The 17,726-nt window shown below is 38.0% G+C and overlaps 1 protein-coding gene across 2 annotated transcripts in view; it reads right to left on the bottom strand.

Annotated features, from left to right (window-relative positions):
* Positions 1–13,264, bottom strand: part of LOC124170493 — a 63,535-nt gene extending 50,271 nt beyond the window's left edge. Inside the window, exons 1-3 of one of the 2 annotated variants that reach the window (XM_046549245.1) lie at positions 13,185–13,264; positions 11,986–12,051; positions 2,267–2,402 (exon numbers count right to left, since the gene is read on the bottom strand). In XM_046549245.1, the coding sequence (XP_046405201.1) occupies positions 2,267–2,402; positions 11,986–12,016 (167 nt within the window). In that variant the 5' untranslated portion in view covers positions 12,017–12,051; positions 13,185–13,264. Of the gene's footprint in view, positions 1–2,266; positions 2,403–11,985; positions 12,052–12,721 lie in introns of both variants that reach the window. The other variant, XM_046549244.1, reaches the window with a different exon arrangement.
* Between the last annotated feature and the right edge of the window lie 4,462 nt (positions 13,265–17,726).

The following is a 17,726-nucleotide window of genomic DNA, read 5'->3' as shown; positions in this document are numbered from 1 at the left end:
GCTGTTGCCCTCTCCAATTACTGCTGTCTCCCTCGCCGGCCTCGGTGGCGCCGGGGTAAAGTCCCCGACTGCCAACCTAGAGGTCGCGGGTTCGAATCCCTCCTGGGTGGCTTGACTACCATCCAGGGCATGGATGTTTGTGAATGTCTAACAAGTTAATTGTAAGAGAGGACAACTTTGTCCTAAATTCGCTTGTATAATAAAGACAAATTATTATTATTAAAAACTTCAACTTTTCTCTCCAACTTTCCACCACATTAAGATTCACAGAAGCTTCCTCCCCACAAATTTTAATGATGTCAGATTCCACTGTCTATTGAATTTGTGAAGCCACCCATTGGACGCCATGAATCTATCCATTCCCAACTTCAGGGCCTCTATACTTGCTTGTTCCAGCTAGATGGGCCCTGAAATGGGAATCAGCCCCAGAAAGCCAATTGAAGACGTTTGTCCATTGACATTGGTAAGGATGCCTTTTGGATTAGGCCCCTGGGATGCTGCGTTAACTATTTCTGACCATTAAGCAAGAATTGTCTACAGTATTGATGACTGAATGTCATACTTAATTGCAACCTACATCTTCATGCAACGATCCATGGCTGTCGAAAACCTTTTCCTCTAAAGAAAATCAACAATGCTTCACATCGCGTTCGGACAGGGCTACAATAAAGATAATGTCTAGAGCAAAGGGTAAATGCTAATTTTCATTGCTTAAGTGGGAATATTTATTTGTCCAAGATTGCGGCGAAGGCGAACATTTCTCCTAGTTTTGAGATGATATTGAAATAAACTATGAGAATGGAAAAAGAGTTATTGCTGAGTCATATTCAAGATAATTAAGAGGCAAATGTTGACTTTCATCGTCTAGCACACACATTGTATCTTCCATAATTTAAAGAAGTTATCAAAGATGGTGGCGAGTGAAAAAAATGCTTCTGGGAATTGACGGGTTGCAATTCTGGGAAGTATCCTTAACAACCTTCAGAAGAATGCGATCGAAGTACATAGATCTAGATTTAATACATTTGAGCGTGTAAATATTGGGCCATTGAGTGATTTTATGAAAGTCAGCATTTACATTTTTCATAAGTCGCCACGAGTCAAAGCCATCAGCAGAAACACACCACAGAGAAGGATATGGTTACCGTTAATAACGACAACTCTGATTGCCTCATTCAGTGGAAGTCTCTGATTGGCCCTCCAAAGCTATGAATATTAAATTATTAATATGAAAATAAAAATTTAACTGGAAAGATTGGTTATTGAGAGGTGAATTTCACGTTCGCACCAAAATTCCATTTCATTGATCGGGAGTTTTTGTAAAAGAGGAGTTCTATCATTGGGGTTTCTCACTACTGCACTTACTTAGGCAATTGGCGGGACCAAGAGCATTTGTTTGTTAAATGGAGTTTTTCATTTAGCGGTAGTATGTTAAGATGAGGTTTTACTGTACAAAGGCCAGTGCAACGCTAGCTGGAGGCAATGGGTGCTTGCACTCACTTTAGGAATGGAAGGACACAGGGGCAAGAAAATATGTTATTGAAGAAAGAGCACAGCCATCAGAATTTTTTTACAGATACTCAACTTTCCATTTTTATTTTTCATTTTAAAAACTGAGTGTCCATAAGCTTCTCTGGCCAATGAGGGGAAGAAGAAATGAAACGAGAATGGGGTACTAAAGGGTGCACAAACAACTGTAAACAGAGCTTCTTTGTTTTGTATTGCATGTCACACTGCCAGGTGGCAGAGTTAAGACCATTCCATCTTATCAACACTGTTCTGAAATACTGGAAGCCCCTAAGGCTATTGTGTCTGGGTTAGCTCCTTAAGTACACCCTCAAGAGTTTTTATTCCATTCACACCAACACCATCCCTTCACCAGACAGCACCAAAATATTGATGCCCTCCCCATATTTCTTTCATTAAAATTCAGCCTGTTTTGTTCATTCATTGATTACTGACAACTAAGGCAAGAACTCAATAATATATAAACTAACATTTGAGCCCTGGTTAGTAATGGGGGGCCCGAATCACTACAGTAGACCACCCAAGGGATACAAGCTTGATGACCATGGATGTAACAAAAGATGTGATAAGACTGACTTGATAAGGAAACAATCTTATACATATCATGCAACAAAATTTTGTTACCTGGTGGAGCTAACGCTTGTTACTGATCCAAAAAGTTGTAGCAATGTTAAGTAAGTAACATAGAACACCAAGTCTGGTAAATGGTATTATCTACTGCCTACTATATGATCAATACCTTTTCGAATCCCCCACATTTGAAAAGGCTGCCAATTTCTCCCATGGAGTTCTCTGCTGACTAAAAACCTTGGTTTGGGATGAAGATTGAGCCAATTGGCTTGAAGGCTTGGGAGGAGGCACTGGTTTCACTCTTGCTGCAAAAATCAAGAATATGGTAAGACTATTGTCACTGATAAGCCACAATTTAGAAATATTGAACTACAATTATCACTTGCATACTAAATACCACTAACCCACCAGCTACTCCTGTAACTATTCCAAACATGGCTCACTGCATCTATGATATGTGACAAGGATTTAAAGTCTAAATGTATGAAAATGAGAACAAAAATGCATTGTATAACTACCCAATTTGTACGAATGCATAAATAGAGAATAGAACCTACTCCAATTTGATTCATGCATTCATACGTGTTCCATTCTGTTCATGCATCCACACAGTCACTCGTAAGTGTTAATATACTGTGTCACCACACCTTGAAGTCTGATTTGAGGCAAATACCACAAGAAAAAAAACTAAATGGTACAATATCCCTGGAAGCTTGGTATACAGAGGACTTCACTGAGTGCTTTCCACTCACTGACAAAAGTTTACTAGGGAGGCACTTTCCATGCATGTCACTAGAGGCCAAGGCAAAAGGGCACATGAGCATTGGCAGAGGTGGACAAAATACCTACATTTAAATAGTATTTTTGATATAAAATACTCCTAAAATTTTTATTTTGAATGCAAAATGCAAATTATGCACTCAAGAAAATGTATCTCTAGTATTTGAAATACAATTGCAATTTTAAAATACTGTCTATAAATACAAAATAAAGTCCATCTTCGAACTGAGAAATTAAAAACAATCAATGCCAAAATCATATGTTTTAATAGTCAACTGCATTCACAGAAAATATATGTAATGCAGCAACTAAGTAATTATACATAAATTTATTGAACACAATCAGGGTTTTGATACATAGCATAGCATAGATAATACATAGCAAAATCAGATACCAACCATTTCAGTAAAAGTTTTTTTTGGGATCCCTTTCTAACGTAGTCTTCCTATCTTTGCATTCGAAATAACACTGCTTAAATACCCAAGTCATTTTGATAAAAAAGGTCTCTCCTGACCATGCGTTCTACAGTAAAAATTAAGTATTATCTAGTCGCAAAATGATAAAAATGAAAACAGTGTTATGCTTTCATTGAGCCACGAATCATGGCCCCCGCGGTGGGAGTCAACGTTGCTAACCACTACACCAACTGACCGGTCTGATGAGGAGGGAGGTATTTGGGAATTATATAAGGCATGTAAAAAATACCGCATGAGAATTAATTAATTACAGCCCAACTAAGGCCCATTCAATGGAAACACTGCCAGTTCTGAGATACCCGTATAAGCGCGTGTAAGAGGCGCACCTTTTTTCCAAGAAAATGCAGTCAGTACCCCAGAGGTGAACATGGAAAAGTTCATGCGGGGTTTTTGCTCCGGAGGGCGCGCTAAATTTACTGCCACGAGTGGGCATCCCGCGACATTTATACTGCTTATAGTAATCGCATATCAAACATAGAGAAACGCGTAGTTTTGAAGGGCACGCCTAGTTAATGGTCAACATCTGTCTTGCCGAGCAATTTCCATTACGCTGAGGACCTGATTTTTTCAAAATCATCTTCAGACGCTAATATGAGGATTTTTGCGACTGAAAATTATATTGGTGTCAAAACCTGCTGTTTAAAAAATTCGAACAAGTGTGTTCATTGTTGGACTAAATGGTGGATAGAAGAAATCGGAAATGCTTATAAGTGAAGAGCACTGGAGGAGTGGTCGAGCGAGCGCGCTCCCTCCCCTCCGTATTTCAAGCTACAAGGCTATGAGCGAAGGAGCAATGGAAGAACACGTCCGATCTTGCATGTGATGCCGTTGTCTTCAAAGCGAAGGGGTGAAGGCGCAGCAATGTGATATAGCAGTTTGCTTTGCCTGAAGTTTCCAGTCCGTTTCGTCTTGTTTGAATGCGCTTATGCTACGCTTGTTTCTTCCGAAATTGTGCTGTTTGGACTATGTTGAATATTAGTAGCCTTGTTTTATCATAAATCTTTGTGTCAATCAATTAGAGCTTAAAAAACTTAAATGCTGTCAGATATAGGTCGCGTTAGGTCTCATTCTTTTTAGAATCTTGTCCGTGTCATACAATTGCTGAAAGATATCGAGATATCTTCGGACTCAGTAGGTGACTCACCTAGCATTTGGCCTCCAGAAACCAGGAGAATTGAACCTGAGACCGAAAAAGGTCAGTTAGCGATATGGGGTAGGGATGAAACACGTTTCCATTGTTCCCCTGTAAATTGATATTTTCCTGTGGGGCCTCGGAAAGGGAAAAAAATGGCAGAGGCATCGGCTGAAGGAGGCTTAAGGCAAAGCCTGTCGTGCTTTGCCTTAAAATTTTCCACGGCTGCAATTCAATTGCAATACTCCTGCGAGGGCTTTTAAACTAAAGTGTTCATGAGTAGGACTAGCACCGTAGAGCAACGGCGTATTCGAAGAGAGGATCGGAACTTTCTACTCCCTCTTATGCCGCTATTACCGCCGCAGTTATAAAAAATTCCTCTTTCAATTAGCATTGAAAGAGGAAATTTCGATAACTGTCGAAATTCCAGGCATACGTCTGCAACACCGAACGATGGGATAAAAAAATGCCGCAAATTTTTTATCTTTATAGCTCCGATGCTCAAAATAGGGGTGCGCCTCTTACACACGCTTATACGGTACATTTGCCAATCCGAATGCCATAAAAAATATGGCATTGAAAAAGGCAAGCAAGGTACATGATCTCCCCTTGTCAGTAAAAATAAAGAATAAGTATAGCATTAATAAATGAAACCGATATTATCGCAAAATTAATTCCAACTGTGTCAGCAGCAACTTATCTATAAGGTTTTTCAAAAAAACTGAAAACCACAGTTTCTCAAGAAGTTCATGTTTACATACCTGTACCTAGAGAATGGCAAATGAACATGACAATTGGCAACCCATTCCAGGTTAATCAACAATTTATGATAGAAAGCTGTCATTTTATAATTTTTCTAACCTTTTTTTAATATCAGTCCACACTGTGATAGTATAATTATCGTCGGTGCCAGTGGTATTAAATAAGGTACAACTGCAGTAGGCATAAAATTTATGGCGTGATATTTTTCCACCCATTGTAAGCTCTAACTTACTTATTTACATTGTAAATAGTCATTATTGAAATGGAGGCAACAGTATATTTAATTCCACTGAAAAATCCATTGTGCAAGTAGCGGGCCAAACAAATGTCCAAGGAGCCAGAGGGGTGACCACAGCAGTGTAATCGAAACTGGTTCAAACTGTGCATTCATTTTGATCTTGAATGCATTTTGAAATTATAAAAATAGTTCTCAAATATATTTTAACAACAAAATACAAAAGTCTCGAATATATGCAATTCAATTAGGTATCGTATTTCTCCTAATATAGTCCACCTCTGAATATAGTCCCCCCTTCTAATAGGGTGGTTTCCTATTATTTTTTTATTGCTTTAATCGAAAGATTATTACTCCTGGAGTACGTATTTCACGCTTTTAGATTTTTAAATGACAACATCTATTTTTCGCGATTAAATGAAAAGTGAAAATTTTCAAGCGCGCGAAAACGCGACGCTTAAGTATGAATGCCGGGAAATATCTCCGTACGTCGTATTTCTGGTTCCCCCTCCCGCCCGGTGAGGTGACCTTGAGGCGAGGCTTAGCGCTGATACGTCGCAGGATGCTAGCGGATAGCTGAGTACCTTGCTGGATGGTAGCGCTTGGCATAAAAAAGGTTTATTAATACCTTATCAAACGAAGAAAACTTTCCGAAAGTAGCCAGTTTTAATAGGTGATTATTAAGACATGTTTCCCTGAGCTCTGTGCCTCATGCATGCATTGGTAACCTCAGACGATGTATAACTCCTATCCTCTCGTGTAGAAACTAGGTCCCTGTGACGTCAAGCGGAGTGGAATCGCATGGGCGCCAATCTGGCCTTTTTCAAATGAGGATAAAATTTGACCCTTGCCATTCGTCTAAACCGGTATTTCAAAAACCAAATAATTTGTAAATTATGAATACACTAATGGTGGGTAACGAATCGCAATCAATGCCTTTCGTTTTCTTTGATGAAGGAAACTACCCTATTTTGAGGCCTCTGTTTTGGGAGAAATTTTTAAAAATATGCTTGAATATAGACCCCCCTTTACTTTTAGCATGTGCATTTTTGTGAAAAAAAAGGGGGACTATAATCAGATAAATACGGTACATGTATTTTAAATACTGCACACCTCTGGCAATGGACATGTTTCAAAGATAAAAAACAAGCAGAAGCAAGAGTTTTTTTGAATGCAAAATCTGTAAAGAAAATAGGCCTCTTCCTGAAAAAAAACACAAGAAAACTCAGAGAGAAACACTGTGACTCTGGTTAACATCCAACTGAACAAATCCTTCCATTGCATACACCTGCAGAGAGCACTAAACTGCCATTGATGGTATTAACTATGAAGTACCAACACGCGTATTGAGGCATAAATATAGGGAAAAAATCTACCACACTCTAAAACTCAAAGATGAAAAGAATTTCAGGATGAAAAAACCACTTAAAATTTTTAATAAAACTTTAATTCCAACTTTCTAAGACCATGAAGATAAGAAATGCAAAAATTTTAATTGCTCAGCAATACATTCTAGTCAGTGCCATGCAATAAGTAATGAAGGCAATTTCGAGCAATTTTCCCCTAAGAGTAAGCCACTAGAATGCAATATATATTATGGGTTTTCTGCCATGCACCAATGTTATGCATTAATGATACGCATGCGTGAACCAATGCACTGCTTCAACAAGTTTTGTGCACCACCAAAGGCATCTACTGAGTACTCAACATTTTATCAAGTCATCCTTTCTTATGGCAATAGGCAATGTAGTGCCATTACCATATTCAGAGAAATTGTTTTGGCTACCATTAACTCACAGCGACTCATCCAATTCATCATTAGACTTAAGGAAGACCACAAGATATGCTCATAGGCATTACTGCCTTTAGTGTGGGTTGCATAATACTAGAAGAATTTACACAAGTACTTTCTATAATAAATATCTGAAAAACTAAGGTTCTGGAAGCTTTAGCAAAAATCTCTACCCCTCAAAATTTGATTTTCTTGCCAACTGTGAAGTTTGAACATAATCTGATAATGACAGTAAGGCATCTTTCCGAGTGAGATGTATCTGAACAACAATTTACTATAACATGCATTTACAAAAATATTAACAAATACAATAAATACAAAACTGTAAAAATGAAAGGCTAAATTTTTAATCAGCCCCCATTCAGCAAAAAAATAGTTATTGTAGTATTGCTGTAATAAAAATGTTTTGAGTAATTCCTGCAATAGGGAAACACAAAGACTGGTCTTTAAATCTACCACTCAAGTAATACATATGTAATGTATTCACAAGGACTCCAGAATATATGACACATGTGAAAGTTCTTTTTTATGTCAACAGTTTTCCTGAGAGTCAAATGTATTCATGGGAGTTTTTGATATTTTAGTCTTTGGAATGCTTCTCAATAACACCAAGTTGAGTTGGTGTAGTATCCCGAAAAAAAGCATGATTAAACTCAGACCGGTATCAATGGTGTGACTCTCCAAAAGCCCAACCAAACAGGTCCTTCCAAAGCATGCAAGCAGAGAGCACCAAAACTGCAACTGATGGCATGGAAGTACGAAGTATGAGCATGAGGTATATTATGCTGTAGTGCCGCATTAGGCCTTTAACCTTAGTGTGGTTTTGACAAGATGTACTTACTACACAATAGTACAAAATCGTGGCATGACAAGAATAGCCATTAACACATTCAGTGCGGATCACGTCAATTGACGTGCTCAGCCACTCGGGCCGGGAGACCTTTCTCCACCTCCAGACATAACTACTATCCACTCCCGAGTTTTTCCATCATGTGTATGGCCTTCAGCAAGGTTCCTTCTTTAATACCATGTGTGCCATTTGTAAATATGTAGCAGTATTTGAATGGAAGGTATGGCACGGAAAACTCCCTTTTTCTCTTTCTTATTTTAACAGCCGATTCTGACGACTTTCATGAAAATCAGGCCCGCATAGAATGTGTAAAAAAAATGGAGACTCGATGTGACAATACAAATTCACCTAGTCTCATCACAAGGTAATTTAGAAAGAAAGCAATAGTTACTATGCTATTGTGCATTTGCCGGCCTTGGTGGCAGTGGGGTAAAGTCCTAACCTGCCAATCAGGAGGTTGCTGGTTCGAGTCCCACCTGGTTAAGTTACCTCTATCCTGAGCATGATTGTTTGTTTACGTTAAACTGTTAACTAGTTTATAACCCCGATATAAAAGAGAGCCCCGATATATAGAGCTGTTTTCAGTGGTATGGAAATAAATATTAATTGGTGTAGCAAAAAGTCCATGTCACAACTCGTATTGCTATCTCTCATTGCATGAAAAATAGGCATGAAAAAAGACTAGTTGTTTCTTAAAATGGAATTGCGAAATGCTCCAAGATGAAACTATTGGAACTCTGAGGGATACAAGAGATAACAAAAATGAGCATTTAGCATACTTACTTAGAATACGATATTAAAAAAATGATGGCAAATTGCTTTCTCCAGGGGTGGAGGGGGGCTAAATTAATACATGCTATTAGCTCAATGTAATCACCATTAATCCTATTTAGATGTAATTTTAAAATAAATCTCAGGAACTTATATTGCAATTACTCAATGACTTAGGGCGTAATCCAGTACACGCTCCCAATGCTCCCGAGTGCTCCCGCTTCAGACGCTACAGATTCGTGGTCCACTTTCGCTCCTATCGCTCCCAGTGCTACCCTACTGGATCACAGCTGGAGCGATTGTAGCATTTGTTAGTCGTTTGTTTTACTAGTATCGTCTGCTCGGATATTAGATCGTCTGAATTAGGGATTGTTATAGCCCCTTGTACTTTACTTAGCGTGTTAGAGAGGTCAGTAATATAAATGAAAAAAAGAATATGACCATGGGGTACACCACAAGAAACCTATTTAATATTAGATCTTCATTGGATACCATGATCGGGCACCACAGCAGACCGATGCTTGTCCTGAAGATTTTACCCACTGGTTTGCAAATCCTCTAACAGCAAGGTGATAAACTTAAACTATAAAGAGCAGATCATATGATACATATAAAAGAAGATAAGACCGATTAAATACCTTATTAGAGAAATTTCAATGAAACCAAAAATAAGCCTAATTAACTTAACTCACCTAAAAGCCTGCGTTTAAACGATACACGTACAAGTTAATGCCTGTTTGCGTGAATTATTTTTGTGGACCGAAACGGAACATGTACGAATGTTTGAACCTAGCTAAAATAGGTTAAATTTGCCGATCATGCATTTGCACAAGTTGAGTGGTTACACGTGTAACCACTTAACGTGCAACAACGCAACCGTACGGTACATTTCGTGTTCTTTCTCGCGTTCATACATTTAGACTTGTGCGGATTTATGTAGGTGTAAAAAGGCCTTAAGTGGAGTGTCCTTTATGCGATTTATCAATTGCACTCATGACATTGTATGACAGTCTCAAAAGCAGTCCTACACTTGAACCAATCTCGTCAACAACGAGCCTTAAGCATAAATGCAATGCGTGTCAACCTGACCTTAAGAAAATTACATAAGTAAAATACAACCGAACATCAATAATTGATTAAACTTCAGTTGAAGATTTGAGGAAGATATCATCATTTAACAGAGAATACAATCTTCATGGGGAAAGCTTGAAGAAAACCTAGGTTGGCCGCCAAAAAGCAACAAACGGAATGCTTTAACTAGAAGTTCACGTACCCTAACCTAAGAAGTCATATTCTATCTCAATTTCACGCAATATCAAGTTCAAATAACTAATAATTGATCTAAATAACAAATAAATCAATATAACTTACAAAATTAACATAATTCTTATGTAACGGACGGAATGCTTCGACCGGAAAGTTCACTCACTACATGTCTTATTAATTTCGAATAGCCATTTTCTATCTCCCCTTCTCGCTAGCTCAAGCTTAAACCACTAATAATTAAATAATATTATATATAATTAATTATCACAACAAATTTTATAAGATATCTTGGTCTTGCCGCTCAATTTCTTCCCCGATCTGGCCCGTGGCGACTCTGAATTGTGAAACCATTGAGTTACAGCCATTTGCCTCACCGTAATATCCCCCGAATAGTTCTTTAACCATTTGGTTTTAGCATTTACTATCCAGGCTATCTTAGCGACTTCTTCCATCAACTCCAAATGGTCATATTATTGCCGCCCAGGTCCACAATTGTTATGAACACCATTTTCTTTTGCCTTCCTTCCCGTTCAAATTCGCGCTGAAAACCGGTTCGCTCCAGCCGCCCTACCTATTTCTTGGGAGCGTTTGTAGCGAGAGAGAAGCGAATATAGTGACGTCATGCGTGACGTACGAGAGTGCCACGGGAGCTTTTGTAGCTTCTACTGGACCACGAAAAGACTCGCTTCCAGTGCTTCGGAGCACTGGGAGCTTGTACTGGACTACGCCCTTAAACATATTCGTCATGATAGGGACTTCGACTAATGGAACAATACTCAAGGATGGGTCTCACTAATGCTAGATACAGGTATCTAAGACAATTAAAGTTGTTGGAGTACTTCCAGGATCGACCAACAAATCCCAACATTATATAAGCTTTTACTCTGATGTTCTCAATATGAGGGGAAAATGATAATCTCATGCTATTGCCATCAAATAATGAGTGAAAGGGTTAAGACTGTCAATTTCTCACTTCTATAATTAGAGGACAAAAAAAAACAGAAAAATACGGATCTCACTATCAATTGCTTTCATCAATGAGGTAAAATTGGTAAACAATCCAATTTTCATCAGCCAAATTCTGCATCTGAAGTCAATGCATACCCAAATTAATTCACAATATATCAAAACAAGCCGTTTATTGCTCATAAAATACCCAGAAATTAATGAATATCATTTTTAAATGAATACTCCCATTTTAAGCTATGTTTATTTACTTTCCTTACGGCATTCATAAAACTATAATACTATCTAGTAAAAAGATTCGTCTAAAACTACAACAGTTTACAGTTAATTCTGAAATATTCCCAAAATTCAACACACAACAGTAATACTGAGTGATTGAATAATTATTTCAGCATCTCTTTCCATGCAATGAAAAAATTTTTCTCGTGAGATTGATTCATTAACCCAGTTGTCTCAGAGCCGATGAAACAGAAGGTAACTAATAATTTTAGGGAAAACAGAAAAAAGAACATCCAAGTCTTCTAATTAACATAAAGAGTCTTCAATGTTCGGCATTTGATGCACGTTCTTAAGCTAATATACGTACATATATCAGTGCAACAATGAAAATTGGTTTGAGAAAATATTGGAAAAATATTAGAGCACTCTAATGGTAATAGGACGACACTCAACCCACAAAATTCCGCGGCAGTCAAACGATTTCTCTGTTAAGCTTTTCTAGGCACTCATTGTAACGTAGTAGGCACACACTGATAATAAATGCAAGGTTAAGTCTTCCGCCGTTCACACAAAACCACCACAAAAATGGAATGAATGGCCATACAAGGTATCTTAAAAGGCTTTTTTTCACCTACTCACCAGACATTGGAGATGGGCCTGAGAAAGCCATCCCTCAGCCATCGAATGATACCGCGAGTTCAGCACCTTAAATGAAACATCACACATTCTAGCACCACATATACAATTACAATGAACAGACAACATCAATCCTCTTCATCCACTATGTCGTGACATATTGAAGTATTGAATGTTCTATGACCTAATTACAATATTCTTAGTTATAAAAAGCATGTTTAATCGAGCAATATTTTTTCAGAAATAAGCGTTGCTAATGCAGCAGCAGCCATCAATTAAGCCAGTCATTAAGATATAAATGCAATTTGCATGGGATTAACAAGCAAGTCCATAACATTGTTTTTACAATTAACTTTAACATAATAAGTCATCGCAGTTAACGAAGAAATAAAAATAGTTTCTCCCTTCCACTACCATTTCACCATGAAAGAGGTATACTTTAAAGAGCAATGAAAAGAACGATATCCCCTATACACGGTTTCTACTTGGGCATTATACCGAACAGAAAAGTTAATAAAGAATAAATAGACAAAGTACTCTTGTTGAACCTGCACACTAGATCCTAATATTGCAAGACAACCCCTCAAGGGAATAATGGTTGAAATTAGTAATGCTACAAACCTTGAAAGCAAACCATAACAAAGGCCATTTATTGGCTTTGATGATCACATAGGGTACCGCCGCATACAGTTATAACTCTTTCTACATTAATATAATACGAAAGTTAGCTAATATTTACCTTTATTAATTGTAGAACATGAAAAACTTGCGTTAACGACGTTTTCTCATGTGCCTGAACAGTCTTTTGTCAGCAAGTATGAGCAAATGTAACTTCGGTCGTCAATTTCCACAGCAATATCATCTAGACAGTCCATAATTCTGCACTGGTTTCTTTCTTAGACCACGACAACATCGATAGGAAATCCCACAATGCACATTACTAAGGCCGGATAGCTGCAATTGTTGACAAAAACATTGTTGCTGTGGTCCTGTGAATGCAGCGACTAGTAACTTTTGGAATTAGGTGAACAACAGCAGAAGAACTGGACGCACATTTCACCAAGTTAATACGATACAAGTATTCTGTCGTAGTAATGCTGATGTATTTGGCAGTTAAGAGGTGAATGCTGCTGCATTAGCGATGTTACGGACCAATTGAAAATAGGCGAGTTTATTAAAGAGATGAAGGATTGAAATTTTACCTCAAATCATCATAATGTTTTTGACTTTCGTAGTCACACACAGTCACACATCGCTGCGACTCCTGTGATGCCTGTGAACGTACTGCACGCAATTTGAATCACTGTTTGCGCAATAGCGTATTGCAAGGAAGCTCTCTACACATGCGGACTCCCCGGGAAGATGGTAAAATTTGTTGAAAGATATGAGTCATTCAATTGAGGTCATATCATGTGGTTCCGTAGTCAATATCCTTCCTGTCGATAATTTTGAGTTGTAGGATCCGCTATCCTATGAGGAAAAGGGGTCGAATTACTTGATTTGTCTTTCACCGCCGTATCACTTTTTTCAGATTGGAAGTATTCATAATGAGTATAATTACGTACACAGGAATTTACTGTGTTGATACCGGCAAATGTTTACTTTGGTATTCTTCCAAAAATACGTCCATTGCTCATTAAGGAATTTGTGTGATATAATTTATCAAATGAATAGGCCGCAAGAAAAGCTCACAAATCCTCATGATTGCTGAAGGAAAAATTATCACCTTAGATTCATGCAGGCATGATATTGAGTGAAGTAATTGGAACTCAAGTGCTCACACTAAAACATCCGCACAGGTACACGGAGCAATACTATAAGATTCACCAAGAGAGGTTTTTCGCGCAAGTAAAAAATCATAAATGGTATGTAGGATCCTAATCGATTAAGATTTCATTGTAGGTTTCTCACTCGGTCAAGAGCTCTTCATTGTCCATATTTTCTATCTCTACCATGGGTATCATCATCTGCCCTTATTCATAGGGTTGGAGGTAGTTAATAATCAATCAGAAAATGAAGCGTTGGCGAAAAAAAGGAGCCCATGATCTGGAAGAAAATTGAGAACATTGAAGGACCCCGATCAGAATATTTTTTAAACCCATCGACAAACTCCTTATTAATTATTTTTTCCTGTCAACTCTGCCAAATAATGAATTCCAAGTGCACGCAGCCTCTCATTCTTAGTAACAAATCTGAAATAAAGGAAGAAAAAAATCCAAAGAAATTTCAAGTTTGAAAATATGCCATTTTCCTCAGTTGTAGATATATGCACGTAAATGTTAAATTTTATCTATTCTACTCACTCTGAAAATTTCAAGATGACAATATAAGTTAAATTTGAACCATCCGTCGCCAGAAATACAAGAGGTAAGGTCAAGAGGACCTGGTCAACTGATATAAATTCGATTCTTTAGCGTTTCAAAATTCCCACCACTATCATTTAACTTAAGAACGTAATAAACGCTCGTAGTACCAGCTCTGGCACTTTGGCGCTAGCGTCGTAAGTAAAACTTTTAGCCCACGAATTACGGCGGGACCGCGGCCTTACCGCCTCCGACTTAGGAGGATTTTCCTCCTTCTTCCATTGCCTTACCCTATCCCCATGACTTCCCATGTTTCTTGTCTGTGGAAGCCTTTTCCATATTCATAACTATGCACCTAATAAGAACGCTAATATGAATCATGAATTTTAAAAGAATTTCCTAGTCAGAGGAAATGGAAACCAGAGGTGCAAAACTAGAAACTGAAAACATTTATTTTTGAATGTGCTATGTAACTCAACTTGGCTGAAATCTTTTTGTAAATGTGTTAAAATTATATAATAAACTAATACAAAAATACATCATTTAAGTAGAAGTAAATGTAAAATAGACTAGCGATTATGGAAAGAAAAATTACCCTTTTGAATGAAAGACAGAAAGTGTACTCAGGGACAAGAGGAATCGTGGTCAATCGTCTACAGCAAATAGAATTATGGTATCTTTTAAGATCTCAGGGATGTTTTCTATCTTTTCCTCATGTCTAAAGTGCATCTCTTATAAAATTGTGTGGTAGTGAATGTTCAGCTGTAATAATAACAATTGTACCATTGACTATATTTTGTAGAGATAAGTTCTGGAGAACGATAAAATAAAACTGGACTGATCATAATATAGCTATTCTTCTGCTCATCATTTTTTTCTTTAGAAGATAATCCTTGTCAGTATCTTCGATGCATGTTTTGAAAGGCTTATTGTCCTAAAGTTTACATTGCACTCCACTCTTTTTCTCTTAGGAATTGGAATGATAGAAATGTTACTCTCCCATTGAACACATTTTGTTTATGATTTTGTACAGCTAGTTCATGGTCTGTTCTCCCACATTTGTACTTAGTTCTGCTGGAATATTGTCAATTCCGATACTTTTTTCATCTGCAGGTCTCTTAAGACTGCTGCTCTTTAAGTTTGCTGTATGTTGAGTCAAATTTTGTTCTTAAAATTGGGACTCCCATATCATCTTCATCTACTTCTCTTTCAGTTTCAATAACTTGTGTTGGACTGATGTTGATGTCGACTGAGTTATACAATGTCTCCATTGTACAGCTCAGTCAACATCCACATCAGTCCAGTTTGATCGTTCTCTCACACTAACTTATTTCTCAATTGTAACAGTGGAAGGTGAATAATTTTTATATCAAATCTCCTTACAATACGGCAATTTTGATTGATATGTCCTAGACAAATAACATAAAATACTTGGTTACCAGGGTGGAGTCCAGGGGCGGATCCAGGATTTTGTTCAGGGGGGGGCACAAGGATATCTCGTAATACAAAACGAACGCAATGATAATGGGACCGTATTAAAAATCTTGCATATTTTTGAGGGTCTGGGGGGGGCACGTGCCCCCGTGCCCCCCCCTGGATCCGCCTATGGTGGAGTCTTAGGTGAGGTTGTTCCCTTCAGCAGTGGTGGCTTGCCCTTAAGGACTCTCGGATGTTGCCCCTCCCAAAGATTTGAAAAAGGAAAAAAAATACCAATTCAATTATAATTATACAACTAATTAACCAAAGTGTATTTTTCAATCGCATTCATCAAAAATGTAGGAAAAACACAAAAATAGCGCGACAAGTCCGCATTTGTAGCCGCGGGGTGCTGGCCAGAACGTCCCAATCCATCGCCATGCAGTTATATGAAGAGTGGTAGTGGTGGGGGCTGCTGGTGCAATGACGCGTCTAAGCTTGTGCCTTATGGAAGTCTTGAAACGCAACCCGAGCGTGTGCAGAGCGATGTATCTAGTGAGATAACATCGCCACTACAGCTGGCAGCATCTTGTGTCTACTTGGTGCTGCAGTGTCGCAGAATACCTTATTTTGATTTCAATTTTATTATTATAAATATTTAAATTATATTATTTTAAATTAAAAAAATTTAACATCTAGATAGCCTTAAAAACTCACTAAATTACCCAAAATATTCAAAAAATTTGACCCCCTGGTGAAGTGTGCCCCCCCGAGCATTTGACTCACGAGCCGCCACTGCCCTCCAGTCTTACAGCTCTAATCAGAGCGTACATAATTGTGGGTATACTACTGATTTTCTGCAAGAAATTTTCTTCAGATGCTGTATTTTCTTTAGAAAGCTCTCCTCGTCACCAATGGAGATGGTCTTATTAATGAAAGAAGAGACGACTGAAACCTTCTGGAATGTATGGTGGTGGCATACATTGGAGAGGCTTTAGTTTTCATGACCATGAAATGTTGTTTGCTTCAATCAAATTTTCCTATCCACTTTTACATCCTTAAAAACTCATTGCTTCACATATTACACTTGAGAATCCTTTACAACTTCCAAGGCTTTATATTTTAGGACTGACCAATCAATAATGGCAGAATAGCGTTAGGTAACTTAGAATATTATATGCTGGTATCAATCACGTTAAAAACATGTAGTTAAAACATGAAAAAATTGCTGCTACTAGAATGGATGCAATGTGAACCCCCTGCAGACCTTTCCATTTATCGAACGTGTAACTTTAAATCTTTAGCATTTGTGTGTATTCAATTGTGAGAAAGGAGCCCTCTCCCTTATATATTTCCCCATAAAATTGAAATTTGTATTAAAATATTATTCGTGGAAGCAGAATCACCGCAAGCTGCAGCCATGCATTTGTACATGATTCTTAAAACTGATTCAGACAACACTACATAATTTTTTCTTTATATATATTTCAGAGGCAGAGGGAGAGGCCCTGGTCCCCTATTGCATACCTCCATGTTTTAAAGTATGCATATGTATTGTAACAAAATTCCAAAGATGAGTTCCAAGAATAACGGAATCCTGTTTTAGTGATAAATTAAATGAACTATAGTGGCCTGAACTCAGATGTAGCGAGTGCAACCACCTTCTTCTGGGCTAGGAACTTCGAGGGACTAACAGCCTCGATACTAAAATAACTTGCATTTTATGCTATAAATACAATGCGGCTCGAGGGAAAAATATGACATTACTTTCCATTCATGAGCCACACTTGCTCTCCGAGGCTTTGATGACATCCATTAGGAAGCCATCTGAAGCAGAGGCTAAGATGCTTCACCGAAGCCCTGGCAAGAGCGATTCACTGACTTATATATGCTCCAAAGCAGTGGCGTAACTAGCAATATGCCCTAGGGGGGGATGAGATTGCCCGGGGTGGCGATCCCTCCCCCAGGCAAAATCTGGTAAAATTTTTGAAAAATGACATGCCTGGAATTACATTTTGCATCATT

The sequence above is a fragment of the Ischnura elegans genome, chromosome X (genome assembly GCF_921293095.1).
Source record: "Ischnura elegans chromosome X, ioIscEleg1.1, whole genome shotgun sequence".
In the NCBI taxonomy this organism is placed as follows: Eukaryota; Metazoa; Arthropoda; class Insecta; order Odonata; family Coenagrionidae; genus Ischnura; species Ischnura elegans.
This window is presented reverse-complemented; position numbering and strand designations above follow the sequence as displayed.